The 17,853-nt window shown below is 48.5% G+C and overlaps 1 protein-coding gene across 2 annotated transcripts in view; it reads right to left on the reverse strand.

The window, feature by feature from the left end:
- Positions 1-845: 845 nt before the first annotated feature.
- The window catches only part of LOC147112994 (myelin and lymphocyte protein-like), a 30,171-nt gene continuing 13,163 nt past the window's right edge, over positions 846-17,853 (reverse strand). Inside the window, exons 2-4 of one of the 2 annotated variants that reach the window (XM_085996257.1) lie at positions 17,004-17,171; positions 10,888-11,010; positions 846-1,991 (exon numbers count right to left, since the gene is read on the reverse strand). In XM_085996257.1, coding sequence (XP_085852383.1) covers positions 1,893-1,991; positions 10,888-11,010; positions 17,004-17,171 — 390 coding nt within the window. In that variant the 3' untranslated portion in view covers positions 846-1,892. Of the gene's footprint in view, positions 2,051-10,887; positions 11,011-17,003; positions 17,172-17,853 lie in introns of both variants that reach the window. The other variant, XM_085996258.1, reaches the window with a different exon arrangement.

The raw sequence follows: 17,853 nt of genomic DNA on the forward strand, positions 1-17,853 counted from the left end.
TGACATTTTTTTTTTTTTTTTTTTATTTGTTCATGGGATGTGGGCGTTGCTGGCAAGGCCAGGATCGATTGTCCATCCCTCATTGCCCTTGAGAAGGTGGTGGTGAGCTGCCGTATTGAACTGCGGTCATGTGGTGAAGGTACTCCCACAGTGCTGTCAGGGAGGGAGTTCCAGGATTTTGACCCAGTGACCATATAGCTGGTCCAGTTAAGTTTCTGGTCAATGGTGCTCCAGGATGTTGATGGTGGAGGGTTCGACGATGGTAATGCCATTGAATGTCAAGGGGCAGTGGTTAGACTCTCGCTTGTTGGAGATAGTCATTGCCTGGCATTTGTGTGGTGTGAATGTTACTTGCCACTTATTACCACAAACCTGGATGTTGTCCAGGTTTTCCTGCATGCAATCATGGACTGCTTCATGATCTGAGGAATTGCAAATGGAGCTGAACACTGTATAACCATCAGCAAACAGCTCCATTCTGACCTTATGCTGGAGGGAAGATCCTTAATGAGGCAGCTGAAGATAGTTGGGCCTAGGATGCTGCCCTGAGGAACTCCTGCATTGATGTCCTGGGACTGAGGTGATTGGTCTCCAATGACCACAACTATCTTCCTTTATGCTAGGTATGACTCCGGCCACTGAAGAGATTTCCCCCTGGTTACCACTGACTTCAGTTTTACTCGGGCTTCTTGGTGCCACACGCGGTTGAATGCTGCCTTGATGCCAAGGGCAGTCACATCACCTCTTTTGTCATTCCCTATTACATCTTTTATCTTCAACTTTTAATCTGATTCCCTTAAAAGATGACTAATATTACTGTTCAGTAAAAAGTCAAGGTACACCAATTAGCTTCTGCAGCGTGTGATTACCATCAAGATTTTAATGTTCAAAGTTACATCATATTGGTCTACATCTTAGGCTTATATTTTTTTAATTTGTTCTCGGGATCTTGGCAGTGTTCCCAAGGCCACATCTATTGCCTATCCCTAGTTGCCCTGAGAAAGTTGTGGTGGGCCTTCTTGAAGCGGTTAAGTCCTTGTGGTGCTGGTGCTCCCACACTATGAAGTCTGTAAATTCAGTAACACGCAGTTTTATTCAGCCTGCAGCCAGTTTGCTTGAACCTGGCAGTTTTGTTTTCATCTTTTACTGAATTCAGTAAAGCTTACATGCTCACCTGGGTTATAGAACGATACGTGCTACTTACATACATTTCATTAGCAAGCTGACGTGGTCAAAGCTTGGGACAGGCAAAGGGGATGGATCAAGGGTTTGCTGAACACTGGATGAAAGTAAGGTTTGGGCAGTGTGCAGCCCGTCAGAGTTTGGCAGTAGAATTTCGAATATTGGAGCTCTGCCCCTGCTTTCCTTGTGGTCCTTCCAATCTGAATTGAGGGGTTGCGGGGAGCTAAGGAAATTGCATCCACCCACGGCCTGCCTCCATTTCCATTTCCATTTACAGTGAACATATGGACTATCAGGCCTTTATATCTCACCCCTGACATGTGGCAGAGGGAGCCAGACTAGCTGTGTTGATTGCCTAGGCCTTGAAAGTAAATCAAAAAATATATATTTTTAAATTTTCAGCAGGTGCTTGTGTTGATCTGCGCTGAGTTGGATTTGAGGCATTACAACTTTCCTAATCTGCAATTGCCCTAAATCTCTCCACGGTTGAATAGCCTGTCAAGATGAACTCACTATCAAGGTTTCTGTTTGGTCAGGAATGGCCTGGGAATAGTGATGAGCCGAGGGGGGCAGGGCGGGGCGGGCGGGGGGGGGGTGGAGGGGAGTGGGGTGCAGGAGTAATAAAAATACAAGGGGAATGAAAAAAAAATTACAACTTTATCAAAACAGAATCACCACCCCTAATGCCATATGGAATTGCTCGACTGTATTTAAGTTGAGAGGAGACGTATCAGCCTTCTGAGAGATGTCTTCCACAAACTCAACATCCATGTTCCACACACCTCAAAGACAGTTACACTGTTTTCCACCTTTTGAATGAGAACATTGCATGAATTACATAGAGCACAATGGCTGCAAATGCGAATACCTGCAGAGTGAAAGGAAATAGGTTTTATTGTAAATTTTCAATTTTAATCATAATTCAAAGTAACAATGGTTTAACTGTTGATTTTAATGAAATTATTTCCTATGTGTTCCTTCTGTAAGAACCAAGACTGGAATTCCACATTGCTAGTCCTAGTCTCTTGGGATTTCATAGAATTGTAGAAATTACTTCAAGGAAGCCCAGCTCACCTGTGCTGGTGCCAGCCCTTCAACTTCTAATCCCACTCCCCTGTCCTTTGCACGCGTCCTTCTATATTTTTTCTTTTCAAACATCCCCCTTTAAATTATGTTATAGCCTCTGCTTCATGTGCGCGTGGGAGAAGGAGAGAAGGGCAGGCAACAAGTGATTCTAAATGTGACGGAGAGATCAGATAGGGGAGAGGGAGAATGGGGAAAAAATTGGTCCGGCTACTGGAGTCATAGGATTTTACAGCACAGAAGGAGGCCATTCGGCCCATCGTGCCTGAGCCAGCTGTTTTAAAAAGCTGTCCAATTAGTCCCACACCATTCTTTCCTCATTACTCTGCAAATTGTTCCTATTACTACTTCAGGGAACTAGAATAATCTTGTTTCTCAGTTCTGTAGAAGGGTTTCTACCCAAAACGTTAACTCTGTTTCTCTCTCTGCGGATGTTGCCTGGCCTGCTGAGTTTTTCCAGCGTTTTCTGTTGTTATTTAGAATAATCTTGGTGGGATTTAGCAGTTTCCATGACAGAAGGCAATACAAGAAAACCTAACCACTCATCTATATATAGTGGAGTACTGCACACCCACCTGGTTCATGTATCAGATACCAAGTCTGCCACAGGGGGTTGACTTGGTTCTGAACTGCCGTCCACAAACATGCCATCTGGGAGTCACTTTGATCCATAGAGGCCCCACTTACCTCCATCCCCCAAGAAGGACAGTCCCTAGTTGACCAGTAGGCAACTGGGCCCTCAATAGCTGGACAGGCGGTACTAGGAACTTCTCATAAGTAGGATGGTGAGCAGCACATCTCAGCATGAAATGTGTGATTGCATTGCCACTATCATCCCTAATTACAATATGGATATACACCACACCATTAGTTGGAGGTACAGAGCTTCAGCGGCAGCTTCTTGGTTCTCTGCAATCCAAGCAGGGTAGGTGCCAAATCTTGGATACAAGAGCTTGTATCCTCATACCCAGCCTCCAGGTAATCCTTTATCTGCTACATGCTGGAATGGTCTTACAAAGTACCAGCAACCTTGATGTTCTAGATATCCAAGTCCAATGCTATGTCTTATTCATCACCGACTGCTTTGTGAGGGGATTTGGTAAAGGGAGTTGCCTGCTATAGGGCTTAACCCCCCAACCCTTTCCCAAAGGCATAATAACAGGTTGGTGTAGGCTGAAAGTCTTCCCCTTCTGCAGCATTTCCCCCTTGTTCCCACTCTTGCAAAAAGAGCATGGGATTCTCTCAGTGTCCTGGCCAACATTCCTTCCTTGACCAATACCATCAAAAATAGCTTAACTGGTCAATCATCTCCTTGTTGTTTATGGGACCTTGCTGTGTGCAAAATGGATGCTGCGTTTTACCCACATAACAGTAAGTGCGTTTCAAAATAACCCACTGGGGGTGAAATTGGGCCGCATAGTGCCCATTTTTCAAGCGTTACGTGTCCTCCTAAGGCCCCGAAATGGCAGGCAGGAAGCGCGTCCACACTTCTGACTGGAAGTGCGCCACCTGCTATATTGGGTAAGAACAAACAAGCTGCGTTCTTTTACCCACCAATCGCAATCCCCCCAACCACTGATCGCTCCCGCCCCGCCCCCGCCCCCACCACCACCCCGAGACCCAGGTCACTCATTCCCTCCCCCGAGGCCCTGTTGATCCTCTGAATTTCTCGCCTATTGATGTGAAGCACTTCTGAGGCATTTCAGAGAGACCTAATAAGGTGCTACATACATGCAGGTCCTTTTTACAGCCTCTGGATTAATTTTTAAATTGTAGCTGTTTTAATGATGTGTGTACACATATATTAACGTTAAAGCTGTAATGTTCCACTAGCTTTTTGTCTTCTGTGCATATGGCCGTTAAATGTCCTCACGTGATCATCTTACAAGTTAATAAATAGCTATTCAGTGGCAGAAAACAAGGACCAGTAAGTGTGTGCCTACCTGTGCTGCTGACCTTTGCTTTGTGCCTTACCCCCTCCCCCAGCCTGATCTGAATTCCTAATATTGAGATTAGCATAAAGGGGGTGGTTGGGGTGGGGAATGGGGGAGGAACAAAAATCAGAAAATACTGAAACATTCAGTAGGTCAGGCAGCATCTGTGGAAAGCAGTTAACATTTCAGGCGTGTGCCCTTCACCAGAACCTAGTAACTAACAGGGATCAGCGCCATTTAGTCCTCTTGATCTCTTCTCTCAAAATGCTACACAACAACAATTTATATTTATATAGCGCCTTTAACGTATTAAAAAGTCCCAAGGCATTTCACAGGAGAGTGATAAAACAAAAAATTTGACACCGATCCACATAAGGATAAATTAGGGCAGGTGATCAAAAGCTTGGCCAAAGAGGTAGGTTTTAAGGAGCGTCTTAAAGGAGGAGAGAGGCGGACAGGTTTAGGGAAGGAATTCCAGAGCTTAGGGCCGAGGCAGCTGAAGGCACGATCTTCAAAACTAACTTGTAAAAGTGTGAAGCTCTATTCAATGTACCTTTTCAACAATTTATGTGTGTCTGTTTAGTTCAAGATGAAAATTGAATAACAAGACACTCTTCTTTGAAAATTGCCAAGGGATCTTTAATCAACCTGATCCCCAGGAACAGGCAGATGGGGCCGCAGGTTAACATCTCATCCAAAGGAGAATGCTCAGCGATTTAAAAAAAAATTGTTTTCCGGATGTGAGTGTCCCTGGCAAGGCCGGCATTTATTGTCCATCCCTAGTTGCCCGGAGAAGGTGGTGGTGGGCCTTCTTCTTGAGCCACTGTAAGGATTTGGTACAATTAAGAGGCCATTTAAGAGTCAGCCACATTGGTGTGAGACTGGAGTCACATATAGGCCAGACTAGATAACAACAGCAGGTTTCCTTCCCTAAAGGACATTAATGAACCAGATGGGTATTTACAATGGGCCAAAAATTCGGGTCGGGGGCTTCCCGCGGGTGCAAGCCCCCGATCTGCACTCACCCTGCGCGCTGACATCTGAAGCCCGGGCCTGCTTGCATTTCCTGTGACAGGCCCGGTTCAGATGTCAGCGCGCAGTGCTTACCTGATCCAGTGACGTAGTTAGTGCGATGTGCCGGCTGGGATCAGGTGAGCACTGTACAACCAATCAGGGGAGGGGAAGGTTCATTCATGAGTTTGAGAGTAAGAACTGTCAAACTCATGAAAACTACGGGGGCCCAAAACACTATTTAAACTTTAAATAAAAATTTAAAAAACATCCCAATCATTAAATTAAGTATAAATAAGTTTAAAAAAATAATTTAAACAATAATTTTTTTTTTGAAAAAAATAAATTTTTAATAAAAAGGGTCTAAAACTAAACTTACCTTATTGTAGATTCTTTAAAATAATAAACCTGTGGAAAAAAAAATTCTAAATTATACTAAAACACCACTTACCTGTAAAAGTAAATACTTACGTGTGCTTTTTACAAGCGTAAAGACCGGAGGCCTTTAGACATGCGCAAATCCCCCAAAACAGAGGAAATCCAAGACGCATGTGCTGCCCCCTACAGCGCACGCGCTAGCCTCTTCACCTCTTGGGTTAGAGGAGAGGAAATGCCGGTTTTCAGCGCATGCGCTGTGCATGCTGAAAACCGGCATTTCCTCCGGCCAGACGCGTGAGTACCCCTTCGTTACTCACGCGTTTGGGGAGGAATTTCTGCCCCATTAATTCCTGATACCAGCTATTTATTTCCAGATTTTTTTTTAAACTCAGTCAATGGAATCATAGAAATTTAGGACACAGAAGGAGGCCATTAGGCACTTCGTGTCCACACCGGTTAAAAAAGAGCTATCCAACCTAATCCCACTTTTCAGCTCTTGGTCCGTAGCCTTGCATGTTACGGCACTTCAAATGCATATCCAAGTACCCCCTGTATTTTTTAAATGTGGTAAGGGCTTCTGCCTCTACCCTCTTCTTCTTAGGCAGTCCGCCAGAACTGAGGATGACTTGCTTCCACATTAAAAATGAGTTCGCAGGTGACTGATGAGTCCAGTGCGGGGCCTACAGTCTCTGTCACAGGTGGGGCAGACGGTGGTTGAAGGGGCAGGTGGGTGGGGTGCTTGGGTTGACGTGCGCTCCTTGCACTGCCTGCGCTTGGCTTCCGCTTGCTCCCGGCGAAGAGACTCGAGGTGTTCAGCGCCTTCCTGGATGCTTCTCTTCCACTTTGTGCGGTCTTGGGCCAGGGATTCCCAGGTGTCGGTGGGGATGTTACACTTTTTCAAGGAGGCTTTGAGGGTGTCCTTGAAGCGTTTCCTCTGCCCACCTGGGGCTCTCTTGCCGTGTCGGAGCTCCGAGTAGAGCGCTTCTTTTGGGAGTCTCGTATCAGGCATGCGGACAATGTGACCCGTCCATCGGAGCTGATTGAGCGTGGTCAGAGCTTCGATGCTGGGGATGTTGGCCTGAGCAAGAACACTGACGTTGGTGCGCCTATCCTGCCAATGGATTTGCAGGATCTTGCGGAGGCAGCGTTGGTGATACCTCTCCAGTGCTTTGAAGTGCCTACTGTACATGGTCCATGTCTCTGAGGCATACAGGAGGGTGGGTATCACTACTGCCCTGTAGACCATGAGCTTAGTGCCAGGTTTGAGGTCCTGGTCTTCAAACACTCTCTTCCTCAGGCGACCAAAGGCTGCACTGGCACACTGAAGGCGGTGTTGGACTTTGTCGTCAACGTCTGCCCTTGTTGACAGTAGGCTCCCGAGGTATGGAAAGTGGTCCACGTTGTCCAAGGCCTTGTCGTGGATTTTGATAATCGGGGGGCAGCACTGTGTAGCGGGGGTAGGTTGGTAGAGGACCTTTGTCTTACGGATGTTTAGTGTAAGGCCCATGCTCTCGTACGCTTCGGTGAAGGTGTTTACGATGGTTTGGAGTTCAACCTCCGAGTGAGCGCAGACGCAAGCATCGTCTGCGTACTGTAATTCGATGACAGAGGATGGGACGACTTTGGATCTGGACTGGAGGCGATGGGGGTTGAACAGTTTCCTGTTTGTTCTGTAAATTAGCTCCACTCCAGTGGGGAGCTTACTGAGGGTGAGATGGAGCATTGCAGCAAGGAAGATTGAGAAGAGCGTTGGTGCGATGACACAGCCTTACTTGACCCCAGTTCGTACATGAATTGGGTCTGTGGTAGAACCGTTGGTCAGGATCACGGCTTGCATGTCGTCGTGAAGCAGGCGAAGGATAGTGACAAACTTTTGAGGGCAGCCGAATTTGAGGAGAACACTCCATAATCCCTCACGGTTGACAGTGTCGAAGGCCTTTGTGAGATCAAAGAAGGCCGTGTACAGTAGTTGGTGCTGTTCCCTGCACTTCTCTTGTAATTGACGTGCGGTGAAGATCATGCCCATTGTGCCCCTTAGTGGGCGGAATCCACATTGTGACTCTGGGAGGAATTCTTCGGCCACTGGGAGAAGGCGATTGAGGAGGATTCTTGTGATGACTTTCCCTGTGGCAGATAGCAGGGAAACTCCTCTGTAATTACCGCAATTGGACTTGTCACCTTTCTTGAAGATGGTCACAATTACGGCGTCTCTGAGATCCCCTGGCATGCTCTCCTCCTTCCAGATAAGAGAAATGAGTTCATGAATTCGCGCCAGTAGTGCTTCTCCGCCATGCTTTAGTGCCACGGTGGGGATTCCATCTGCTCCTGAGGCCTTGTTGTTCTTCAGTTGTCGATGGCCTTTTCAACCTCATGCCGGGCTGGGGTTGTGCTGAGATGGTGGTGGGTAGCATGCTGTGGGATGGAGTTGAGGACACTCATGTCAAAGACAGAGTCATGGTTAAGGAGATCTTCGAAGTGCTCCTTCAAGCGGGCACTGACTGCTTCCCTGTCCTTGATGAGTACCTCTCCATTCTTGGCCCACAGTGGGGAAGGGCCTTGGGTGTTTGGGCCGTAGATGGTCTTGACTGCGCTAAAAAATCCATGCACGTCGTGGTTGTCGGCTAGCTGCTGGATCTCCTGCGCTTTCTCCACCCACCATCTGTTCTTTAGGTCGCGAGTTTTTTGTTGGACCTCGGCCTTCAGGCTTCTGTAGAGCTGCTTTCTTGCTCTCGAGTTCTGTTGCTGTTTCCAGATCAAAAATGCCTTGCGCTTGCGGCTTATTAGCTCCTGGATCTCCTGGTCATTCTCGTCGAACCAGTCTTGGTGTTTCCTGGTTGAGTGACCGAGCGTCTCTTCACAGATGCTGATTATGGTGGCCTTGAGTGCAGACCAGACGCTGTGGGCACTCTGTGTCTCTGCATCACTGGGAGTCGTCAGGTTGTTTGTGAGGCGCAGGCTGAATAGGGCTTTCTTAGCGGGGTCTTTGAGTGCTCCAGCGTTAATTTTCCTGCGGCATTGTTTCTGTTGCCGCCGCTGTTTTGGGGCTACATTGATGGAGATGACAGAACAGATTAGGCGGTGGTCTGTCCAGCAGTCGTCAGCTCCTGTCATGGCGCGGGTGATGCGGACGGCCTTGCGGTCCCTCACTCGGACGATGCCTCTACCACCATTCCAGGCAGTGAGTTCCAGACCCCCACCACCCTCTGAGTGAAAAAAATTCTCCTCAAATCCCCACTAAACCTCCGACCAATTACTTTAAATCTATGCCTTCTGGTTATTGACCTTTCTGCTAAGAGAAATAGGTCCTTCCTATCCACTCTATCTAGGCCACTCATAATTTTATACACCTCAATCAAATCTCCTCTCAGCCTCCTCTGTTCCAAAGAAAACAACCCCAGCCTATCCAATCTTTCCTCATAACTAAAATTCTCCAGTCCTGAAAACATTTTCATCAATCTCCTCTGTACCCTCTCTAGTGCAATCACATCTTTCCTGTAATGTGGTGGCCAGAACTGCACGCAGTATTCTAGCTGCGGCCTAACTAGTGTTTTATACAGTTCTAGCATAACCTCCCTGCTCTTATATTCTATGTCTCAGATAATAAAGGAAAGTATCCCGTATGCCTTCTTAACCACCTTACCTACCTGTCCTGCTACCTTCAGGGATCTGTGGACATGCACTCCAAGGTCCCTCTGATCTTCTGCACTTCTCAGTGTCCTACCATTTATTGTGCATTCCCTTGCCTTGATAACCCTCCCCAAATGCATTACCTCACATTTCTCTAGATTGAATTCCATTTGCCACTATTCTGCCCACCTGGCCAGTCCATTGATATCTTCCTGCAGTCTACAGCTATCTTCCGCACTATCAATCACATGGCCAATTTTGTATTATCTGCAAATTTCTTAATCATGCCCCCAACATTGAAGTCTAAATCATTGATATATACTACAAAAAGCAGGGGACCTAGTACTGAGCCCTGCGGAACCCCACTGGAAACAGTCTTCCAGTAACAAAAACACCCTTTGCTTCTTGCCACTGAGCCAATTTTGGATCCAACTTGCCACTTTCCCTTGGATCCCATGGGCTTTTACTTTTCTGACCAGTCTGCCATGCGGGATCTTGTAAAAAGCTTTGCTAAAATCCCTGTAGACTACATCAAACGCACTACCCTGATCGACCCTCCTCGTTACCTCCTCAAACAATTCAATCAAGTTAGTCAGACATGACCTACCCTTAACAAATCCATGCTGAGCGTCCTTGATTAAACCATGACTTTCTAAATGATGATTAATACTGTCCCTCAGAATTTTTTCCAACAATTTGCCCACCACCAAGGTTAGGCTGACTGGCCTGTAATTACTCGGTCTATCCCTTTCTCCCTTTTTAAACAATGTTACAACGTTAGCAGTCCTCCAACACCAGGCCTGTATCCAGAGAGGTTTGAAAAATCATGATCAGAGCCTCTGCTATTTCCTCCCTTGCTTCACTTAACAGCCTGGGAGACATTTCATCCGGGCCTGGCAATTTATCTACTTTCAAAGATGCTAAACCTCTTAATACTTCCTCTCTCTCTATGTTTATCGCATCTAATATTTCACACGCCTCCTCCTTAATTACAAAGTCTGCATCATCCCTCTCTTCTGTGAAGACAGACACAAAGTATTCATTAAGAACCATACCCACGTTTTCTGCCTCCTTTTTGGTCTCTAATAGGCCCTACTCTTTCTTTAGTTATCCCATCAGTTTTGCTTGCAGAGATCTCACCAGGTCATTATGAGTCAGAAATTATTAGCTGATATCTCGTAGCGTTGTTCATGTGAGTGCTGAGGTCTGGAGCAGAGTTGTGACATTTAGCTACTTAGCTGGATCTGAGTTTATTGTAGCATGTGGGGTAGTGGTTTAAATAGGAACATCCTGAGATCAAGTAGAGGCTAATTGTTGGGGAAGATTTCTATAGATTGACAGCTGCTTGTAAATTTCTGGCAGCTGAGAGAGAGGCCGGGTTAGCGAGGTCAAAAAATGCAGCAGGAAATGGCTGGCTCATTCTCTGCTTTTTTCAATACACCCATAGCATTGTGAAGTGTAACATCTGAAGTGGCAGACAAGCACTAAACACAAAGGCTTTGATTTTCAGATCGTTACGCCAGCAGTGACACATTTAAAATGTATGCATAACAATCAGAAAATATAGGCCAACATTTTTATTTATATATAATTTAGATTTGAGACATAAGCTGAGAAGAAAAAAAGGAACGGTTAGGATTGCACCATTTTGGTTAACAGAGTGTGTGCTTACCGTGGCAGCAACATCAGTTTTGTATGTCTTTCCATTGGAAAGTTGTAGGCGTACTGTAGAATTAGCCTGTAGGACTGCAGCACTGAAATAAAAAAGAGCTGCCATGCCATGGTAGACAGCATCCTGTGGAAACAAACCGAGAAAAGAATCTTTAAAAAGTTCATTATAATCTAAACATAACCTCTCCTAGTGCCTGAGACCAGTGGTGGTAACTCTTTTGCTTATACCCAAAAAACCCAAATTGGACTGTAAACAAAAGTTCAACTAAAACTTAATAAATCAAATTAACATTTGGTTTTCCATGTTGATGATGCACTCCAGTCCCCGCGGCGCCCACCGGTCGCGGAAAAACTCAAGCGCACCGGCGGACACCGCGTGCTCCATCTCCAGGGCCACCCGGGCGCGAACATGGCCGCGGAAGAGAGGCAGGCAATCCGGCAGACCAGTGGTGGTAGTGTTAGGCTCAAAGGAGAAGAGATTGCTGCATAGCCAACACCTGAAAGCATTGTAATCATGGAATGGGTGACATTGAAAGCTGTGCCAATCAGGTGCCTTTTTCAACCTGTATTGTAAAGGAAGAGGTTGCCCATAATCAACAACAACAACTTGTATTTATATAGTGCATTTAACATAGCAAAACGTCCCACGGCGCTTCACAGGAGCGTTATCAGACAAGATTTGACACCGAGCCACATAAGGAGATATTAGGACTGGTAACCAATAGCTTGGGCAAAGGGATGGGTTTTAAGGAGCGGCTTAAAGGAGGAGAGAGAGGTAGCGAGGCGGAGAGGTTTAGGAAGGGAATTCCAGAGCTTAGTGCCTCAGCAGCTGAAGGCACGGCCGCCAATTGTGGAGTGATGAAAATCAGGGATGCGCAAGAGGCCAGAATTAGATGAATGCTGAGATCGCGGAGAGTTGTAGGGCTGGAGGGGATTACAGAGATAGGGAGGGGCGAGGCCATGGAGGGATTTAAAAACAAGGATGATAATTTTCAAATCGAGATGTTGCCGAACTGGGAGCCAATGGGTGAACGGGGCTCGGTGCGAGTTAGGATCCGGGCAGCAGAGTTTTGGATGAGTTCAATTTATGGAGGGTGGAAAGTGGGAGGCTGGCCAGGCGAGCGTTGGAATAGTTGAGTTTAGCGGTAACAAAGGCATGGATGAGGGTTTCAGCAGCAGATGAGCTGAGTGGCAAAAAACTGCTTGTGGGGGAGGAATGGCAACCATCAGACTGTTAGGTATGCAAAAGGAGGAAGCTCTTGAGCTCCGCAGGAGATATACTGCCAGGAGGGACAGTGGGAGGTAGGAAAGTAGGAAGCAAGTCGCCAGAACAGGTTGGTAACAGCTGGAATGGTCGACAGTGCAGTGACTTGTCTCCAGATGTTCAGCATTATTGTCAGGACTTCTATCATTGCTCAGTTACATCCTCAAAGTCACTTTTGAGAGTCCATCCTCCCTTTGTAACCCTCAGAGGTGATGCTCCACAAGAAGACGATTACCATTTTTCCAGAGCAGCTTGGCACCTCCAGCTCGACAACTCCTGCACAAGCCTGGCCAACTCCAGCATTACTTACTTAACTTTCTCCAGCACCAACCCAGATATATCTACTCAGGATGATTTCATTCATGAGTCAGCGGGAGTATCACAGGGTGATGCATCGAGCACCACTAAGCAGGGAGAGCCAGCTGGAGCACACTGGAGAGTGAAGAAAAAACTGCCCTCGTCTCTCGAGCCTAAGCACCCTGATCTCTGAGGCTTGACTCTCAAGAAGGAGCAGGAACAGCAAACTTACGTGCAGATAGTGGAGAATGTTTCCATGCATGTGCTCCAGGTGGTGGATAAGCTGGAAAGCCCACCATCCGCAGCTACAACAGCATGAAGGGAGTTAATGAGGCCATGTAGATTCCCCTGGAGCATGTGGTGGTCCAAGAGAGGTCTGCAGCAACAAGGTGAAAGCAGGAGTATCTCAGGACAGTCATGGCTTCTGGAATGGCATCTACGCTGCTTCCATGGATGTCCGTGTGAAACAGCCTTACCGCCACCATTTCAAAAGGCTTCTAGAACTTAAATGAGACAATGTGGTCTGTTCAAGCGACAATCATTAGTGCAACTGAACCTGTGCCCAGCACCTCATGGGCTGCCAGGGGTGTTAACTCAAGATGTCTCTGTATCTCAGTATAGTGACAATGTTATTCCATCCCTCCGGCCCCCCCCTCATGACAGCACATGAGGGGACTTTATGTCAAGGCCTGGCAAGACTCGCAAGTACAAGAGAGCAAGCTTTCAAGTATATCAGCATCTCTGAGATGAATGTCACCTTAGTCCTTGAAGGCTCAAACAGTGAAGTCCCAGTTAGGCACCTCTCAATCTCCTGATAGTCAGGGAGCATCAAGTAGGAGTAAGGGTTTAGAGAGACAATTTTCTTGTGGTCAAGACGGATCTGGGGCTGGTCACAACACCAGCTGTTTCTGGATGTTACTGTGCATGAGTACCCAGCAAGAATTCCAAACAAAAACAGGGGCAGAAGCCGGGAACCGACCCACTGCACCCTGTTTGGAGTTCTGGGGCAGCATTAACGGGCATTGACATGGCAATCTGGATCTCTGTCCCTTTTCCCTAGACCGCGTTCTCATGGAATGTTCAGTCCCCAGGTGCAAGGGTCAGGAAATCAACCCTTAACTTTGCATGTAAGTAAGGTTCTAGGTACCAAGGGTAGATGCAGTGACAAGAATTATAAACAGTACTTGATGTAATTTTGGAAATTCCTTGCATAATGGTGTGCTTGTGTATTTTTTTATTGAAGCCTCCAGCTCTCATTTTATTTGATGTTGATGGTTAGAATGGTCCTTTCTCTGAATTATTGGTAGTCTGAATGATGGGACATAGTGGGCCATTGGCTTCTAGTGATTGACTACTTATTATCTAGTGGAAGAAACTGATGATGATTTCCTGTTTAATCTCTCTTGCTGCAACCTCTTCTCCCTCCTGGGCAATCTCTTCATGCTCCAGGGATAGATGGCCTTGTACTTCTTCTTCATCATCTGCAGATGGAAGGAACATCCTTTTCTGAATTGCAAAGTTGTGTAGCATGCAACATGCCACTATAATGCTGGCCATCCTTGCGGGGCTGTACTGTAGGGCTTCCCCAAACCTATCCAGAAACCCGAAAGGGGGAACTTTAGAATGCCAATTGTTTACTCAATTAAGATGCATGTAGCGCATAATGCTTTGTTGTACCTGTTTCCTACAGGTGACCTTGAACGACGGAGTGGGGTCATCAGCCATGGTTGCAAGGGGAATACCGCGTCTCAGAACAACCTCGGGACACATTGCTCTGGCTGAATAATCCAGGTATAGTGGATCAACATAGAACAAAAGCATCCTGGCAGCTTCGAGGCTTCGAGGGTAGCAGGTATTAACATGTAGAATTAGGCAACTCATATCACACACAAGCTGTACATTTGAACAATGATAACTCTTTCTATTGATGTTAAAGGAGTTGGCAAAATAAACTTTAATTGCCACATGTGTATCATCAACAGCACCCTGGATTTAGGAGAATCCTGCCACTCGGTAAAAGTTGAATGCTTTATATCTCTGCTTTGGTGGGCCTGTGAGGAAGGATGTCACCTGAATAGGGCCTCCATGACGTGGTTAATGCACTGATGTACTGCCAATTGAGTAACATTGCTGACGTCACCATGAGGCTGCCTGCAATGAACCAGTAGTATAAAAATTCAGAGCAATAGTCACGTTAACAAGCACTGATAAGGATCTATCCCAGTAGAAATGGTTTGCAAATCTGAGTCCATCTGATGGCATAACTCCCATACTGCATCTGGTGGGTAGTGCAGACTAGTGTGAGAAATCCAGGTATGAACTTTATACACACTGGGATCAACCCCCCCACCCCCACTGGGATCAAACCCCCTCCACAGGGATCGGAGACCCCCTCCACAGGGATCAAACCCCCTCCACAGGGATCAAACCCCCTCCACAGGGATCGGAGACCACCTCCACTGGGATCGGAGACCCCCTCCACAGGGATCGGAGACCCCCTCCACAGGGATCGGAGACCCCCTCCACTGGGATCGGAGACCCCCTCCACAGGGATCGGAGACCCCCTCCACTGGGATCGGAGACCCCCTCCACTGGGATCGGAGACCCCCTCCACTGGGATCGGAGACCCCCTCCACAGGGATCGGAGACCCCCTCCACTGGGATCGGAGACCCCCTCCACAGGGATCGGAGACCCCCTCCACTGGGATCGGAGACCCCCTCCACTGGGATCGGAGACCCCCTCCACTGGGATCAAACCCCCTCCACAGGGATCGGAGACCCCCTCCACTGGGATCAAACCCCCTCCACAGGGATCAGAAACCCCCTCCACTGGGATCGGAGACCCCCTCCACTGGGATCAAACCCCCTCCACAGGGATCGGAGACCCCCTCCACTGGGATCGGAGACCCCCTCCACTGGGATCGGAGACCCCCTCCACTGGGATCAAACCCCCTCCACTGGGATCGGAGACCCCCTCCACAGGGATCGGAGACCCCCTCCACTGGGATCGGAGACCCCCTCCACTGGGATCAAACCCCCTCCACTGGGATCGGAGACCCCCTCCACTGGGATCGGAGACCCCCTCCACAGGGATCGGAGACCCCCTCCACTGGGATCGGAGACCCCCTCCACTGGGATCAAACCCCCTCCACAGGGATCGGAGACCCCCTCCACTGGGATCGGAGACCCCCTCCACTGGGATCAAACCCCCTCCACTGGGATCGGAGACCCCCTCCGCAGGGATCGGAGACCCCCTCCGCAGGGATCGGAGACCCCCTCCACTGGGATCGGAGACCCCCTCCACTGGGATCGGAGACCCCCTCCACTGGGATCAAACCCCTTCCACTGGGATCGGAGACCCCCTCCACTGGGATCGGAGACCCCCTCCACAGGGATCGGAAACCCCCTCCCCTGGGATCGGAGACCCCCTCCACTGGGATCAAACCCCTTCCACTGGGATCGGAGACCCCCTCCACTGGGATCGGAGACCCCCTCCACAGGGATCGGAAACCCCCTCCACAGGGATCAAACCCCCTCCACAGGGATCAGAGACCCCCTCCACTGGGATCGGAGACCCCCTCCACTGGGATCGGAGACCCCCTCCACAGGGATCGGAGACCCCCTCCACTGGGATCGGAGACCCCCTCCACTGGGATCGGAGACCCCCTCCACTGGGATCAAACCCCCTCCACAGGGATCGGAGACCCCCTCCACTGGGATCGGAGGCCCCCTCCACTGGGATCGGAGACCCCCTCCACTGGGATCGGAGACCCCCTCCACTGGGATCGGAGACCCCCTCCACAGGGATCGGAGACCCCCTCCACAGGGATCGGAGACCCCCTCCACAGGGATCGGAGACCCCCTCCACTGGGATCAAACCCCCTCCACAGGGATCGGAGAGCCCCTCCACTGGGATCGGAGACCCTCTCCACAGGGATCGGAGACCCCCTCCACAGGGATCAAACCCCCTCCACAGGGATCGGAGACCCCCTCCACTGGGATCAAACCCCCTCCACAGGGATCGGAGACCCCCTCCACTGGGATCAAACCCCCTCCACAGGGATCGGAGACCCCCTCCACTGGGATCAAACCCCCTCCACAGGGATCGGAGACCCCCTCCACTGGGATCAAACCCCCTCCACAGGGATCGGAGACCCCCTCCACTGGGATCAAACCCCCTCCACAGGGATCGGAGACCCCCTCCACAGGGACCCTAGTTTCCGTTGAGAAAGTGGTGATGAGCCGCCTTCTTGAACCGCTGCAGTCCGTGTGGTGAAGGTACTCCCACAGTGCAGTTAGGGAGGGAGTTCTGGGATTTTGACCCAGCGACGATGAAGGAATTTCCAAGTCAGGATGGTGTGTGACTTGGAGGGGAACTTGGAGATGATGGTGTTCCCATGCGCCTGCTGGCCTTGTCCTTCTGGGTGGGTGTTGCCTTGAATTGGCCCAGCAATTTCAAGGTCAATCTTTATACTTGCCTTTGTAATTTATCTATAAATAACTAAATAACTCTGCCCGGTATAAAGTCCTAATATGATGACAGATCGCACGCTTACCAAGAAACACCACGCCGTTGAACTTCGGGGCCATCCAGTGAAGTAGCATAACAGCAGCAGCAGAGTCAACACGAAGCAAAGGATGGAAACAAACATTACCCAGCCTTGGCTATCTTTATCGGAAACCTGAATAGAAGCCACAAGGATCCAAACTAACCCACCAAAAACCTGTAGGAAGGAAACAAATAGCAGATTTTTTAACTTTTATTTTTTTAAATCAACTTTAACAGTTTCCCTAGTGAATTATAAACTGCTCCTGCAACCCCTCCTCCTAAATAATAGTTCTGTCACCGCATTGAAGCACATACAACTTGGCTGCAAACAGTACTGTCTGCATGGATCCTATTTGCTGGATAGGATGGCCCTCCAACCCACAGAAGGAGGAGTTGAGCTCCTTCCCCCAGTGCTGCAGCCATTGGGTGTACTGCACATTTTGAAAAACCAGACTCTACCACTTGGCGTTCATGTGGAAGCAGTCGAATCAGTGGTTGATTCTAGATCTCTCCCTCTCTCCACCCTCTCCTCTCATCCTAGACAGCAATGGGTCGTGGACCAAACGAGGGACTCCTCAGGATATCTATGTAGCCAATTTCTTCTTAATGACTGGGATGATCCATTTATTTTAACATCTGTATGTGCATTGGCACTGATTGGCTTCTCTATCCTTCACTGAAATATAGCATGAATTCTCACGTTAAGATCGCTCTAAATATTTTCATATTATAAGCACGTTATTGTTGGGGTAGTGGGCTTCCAAATGTCTAGAAAAACACCCCTGGAACTATTTTTATTGACTCTTTAGGGAGAACTTTAACTCCCACCTGGGCGAGCGGGTGGCCATCCCAGGAGT

This window comes from Somniosus microcephalus, chromosome 9, assembly GCF_052327205.1.
Source record: "Somniosus microcephalus isolate GS21.2 chromosome 9, FLI_Smic_1.0, whole genome shotgun sequence".
Taxonomy (NCBI): domain Eukaryota; kingdom Metazoa; phylum Chordata; class Chondrichthyes; order Squaliformes; family Somniosidae; genus Somniosus; species Somniosus microcephalus.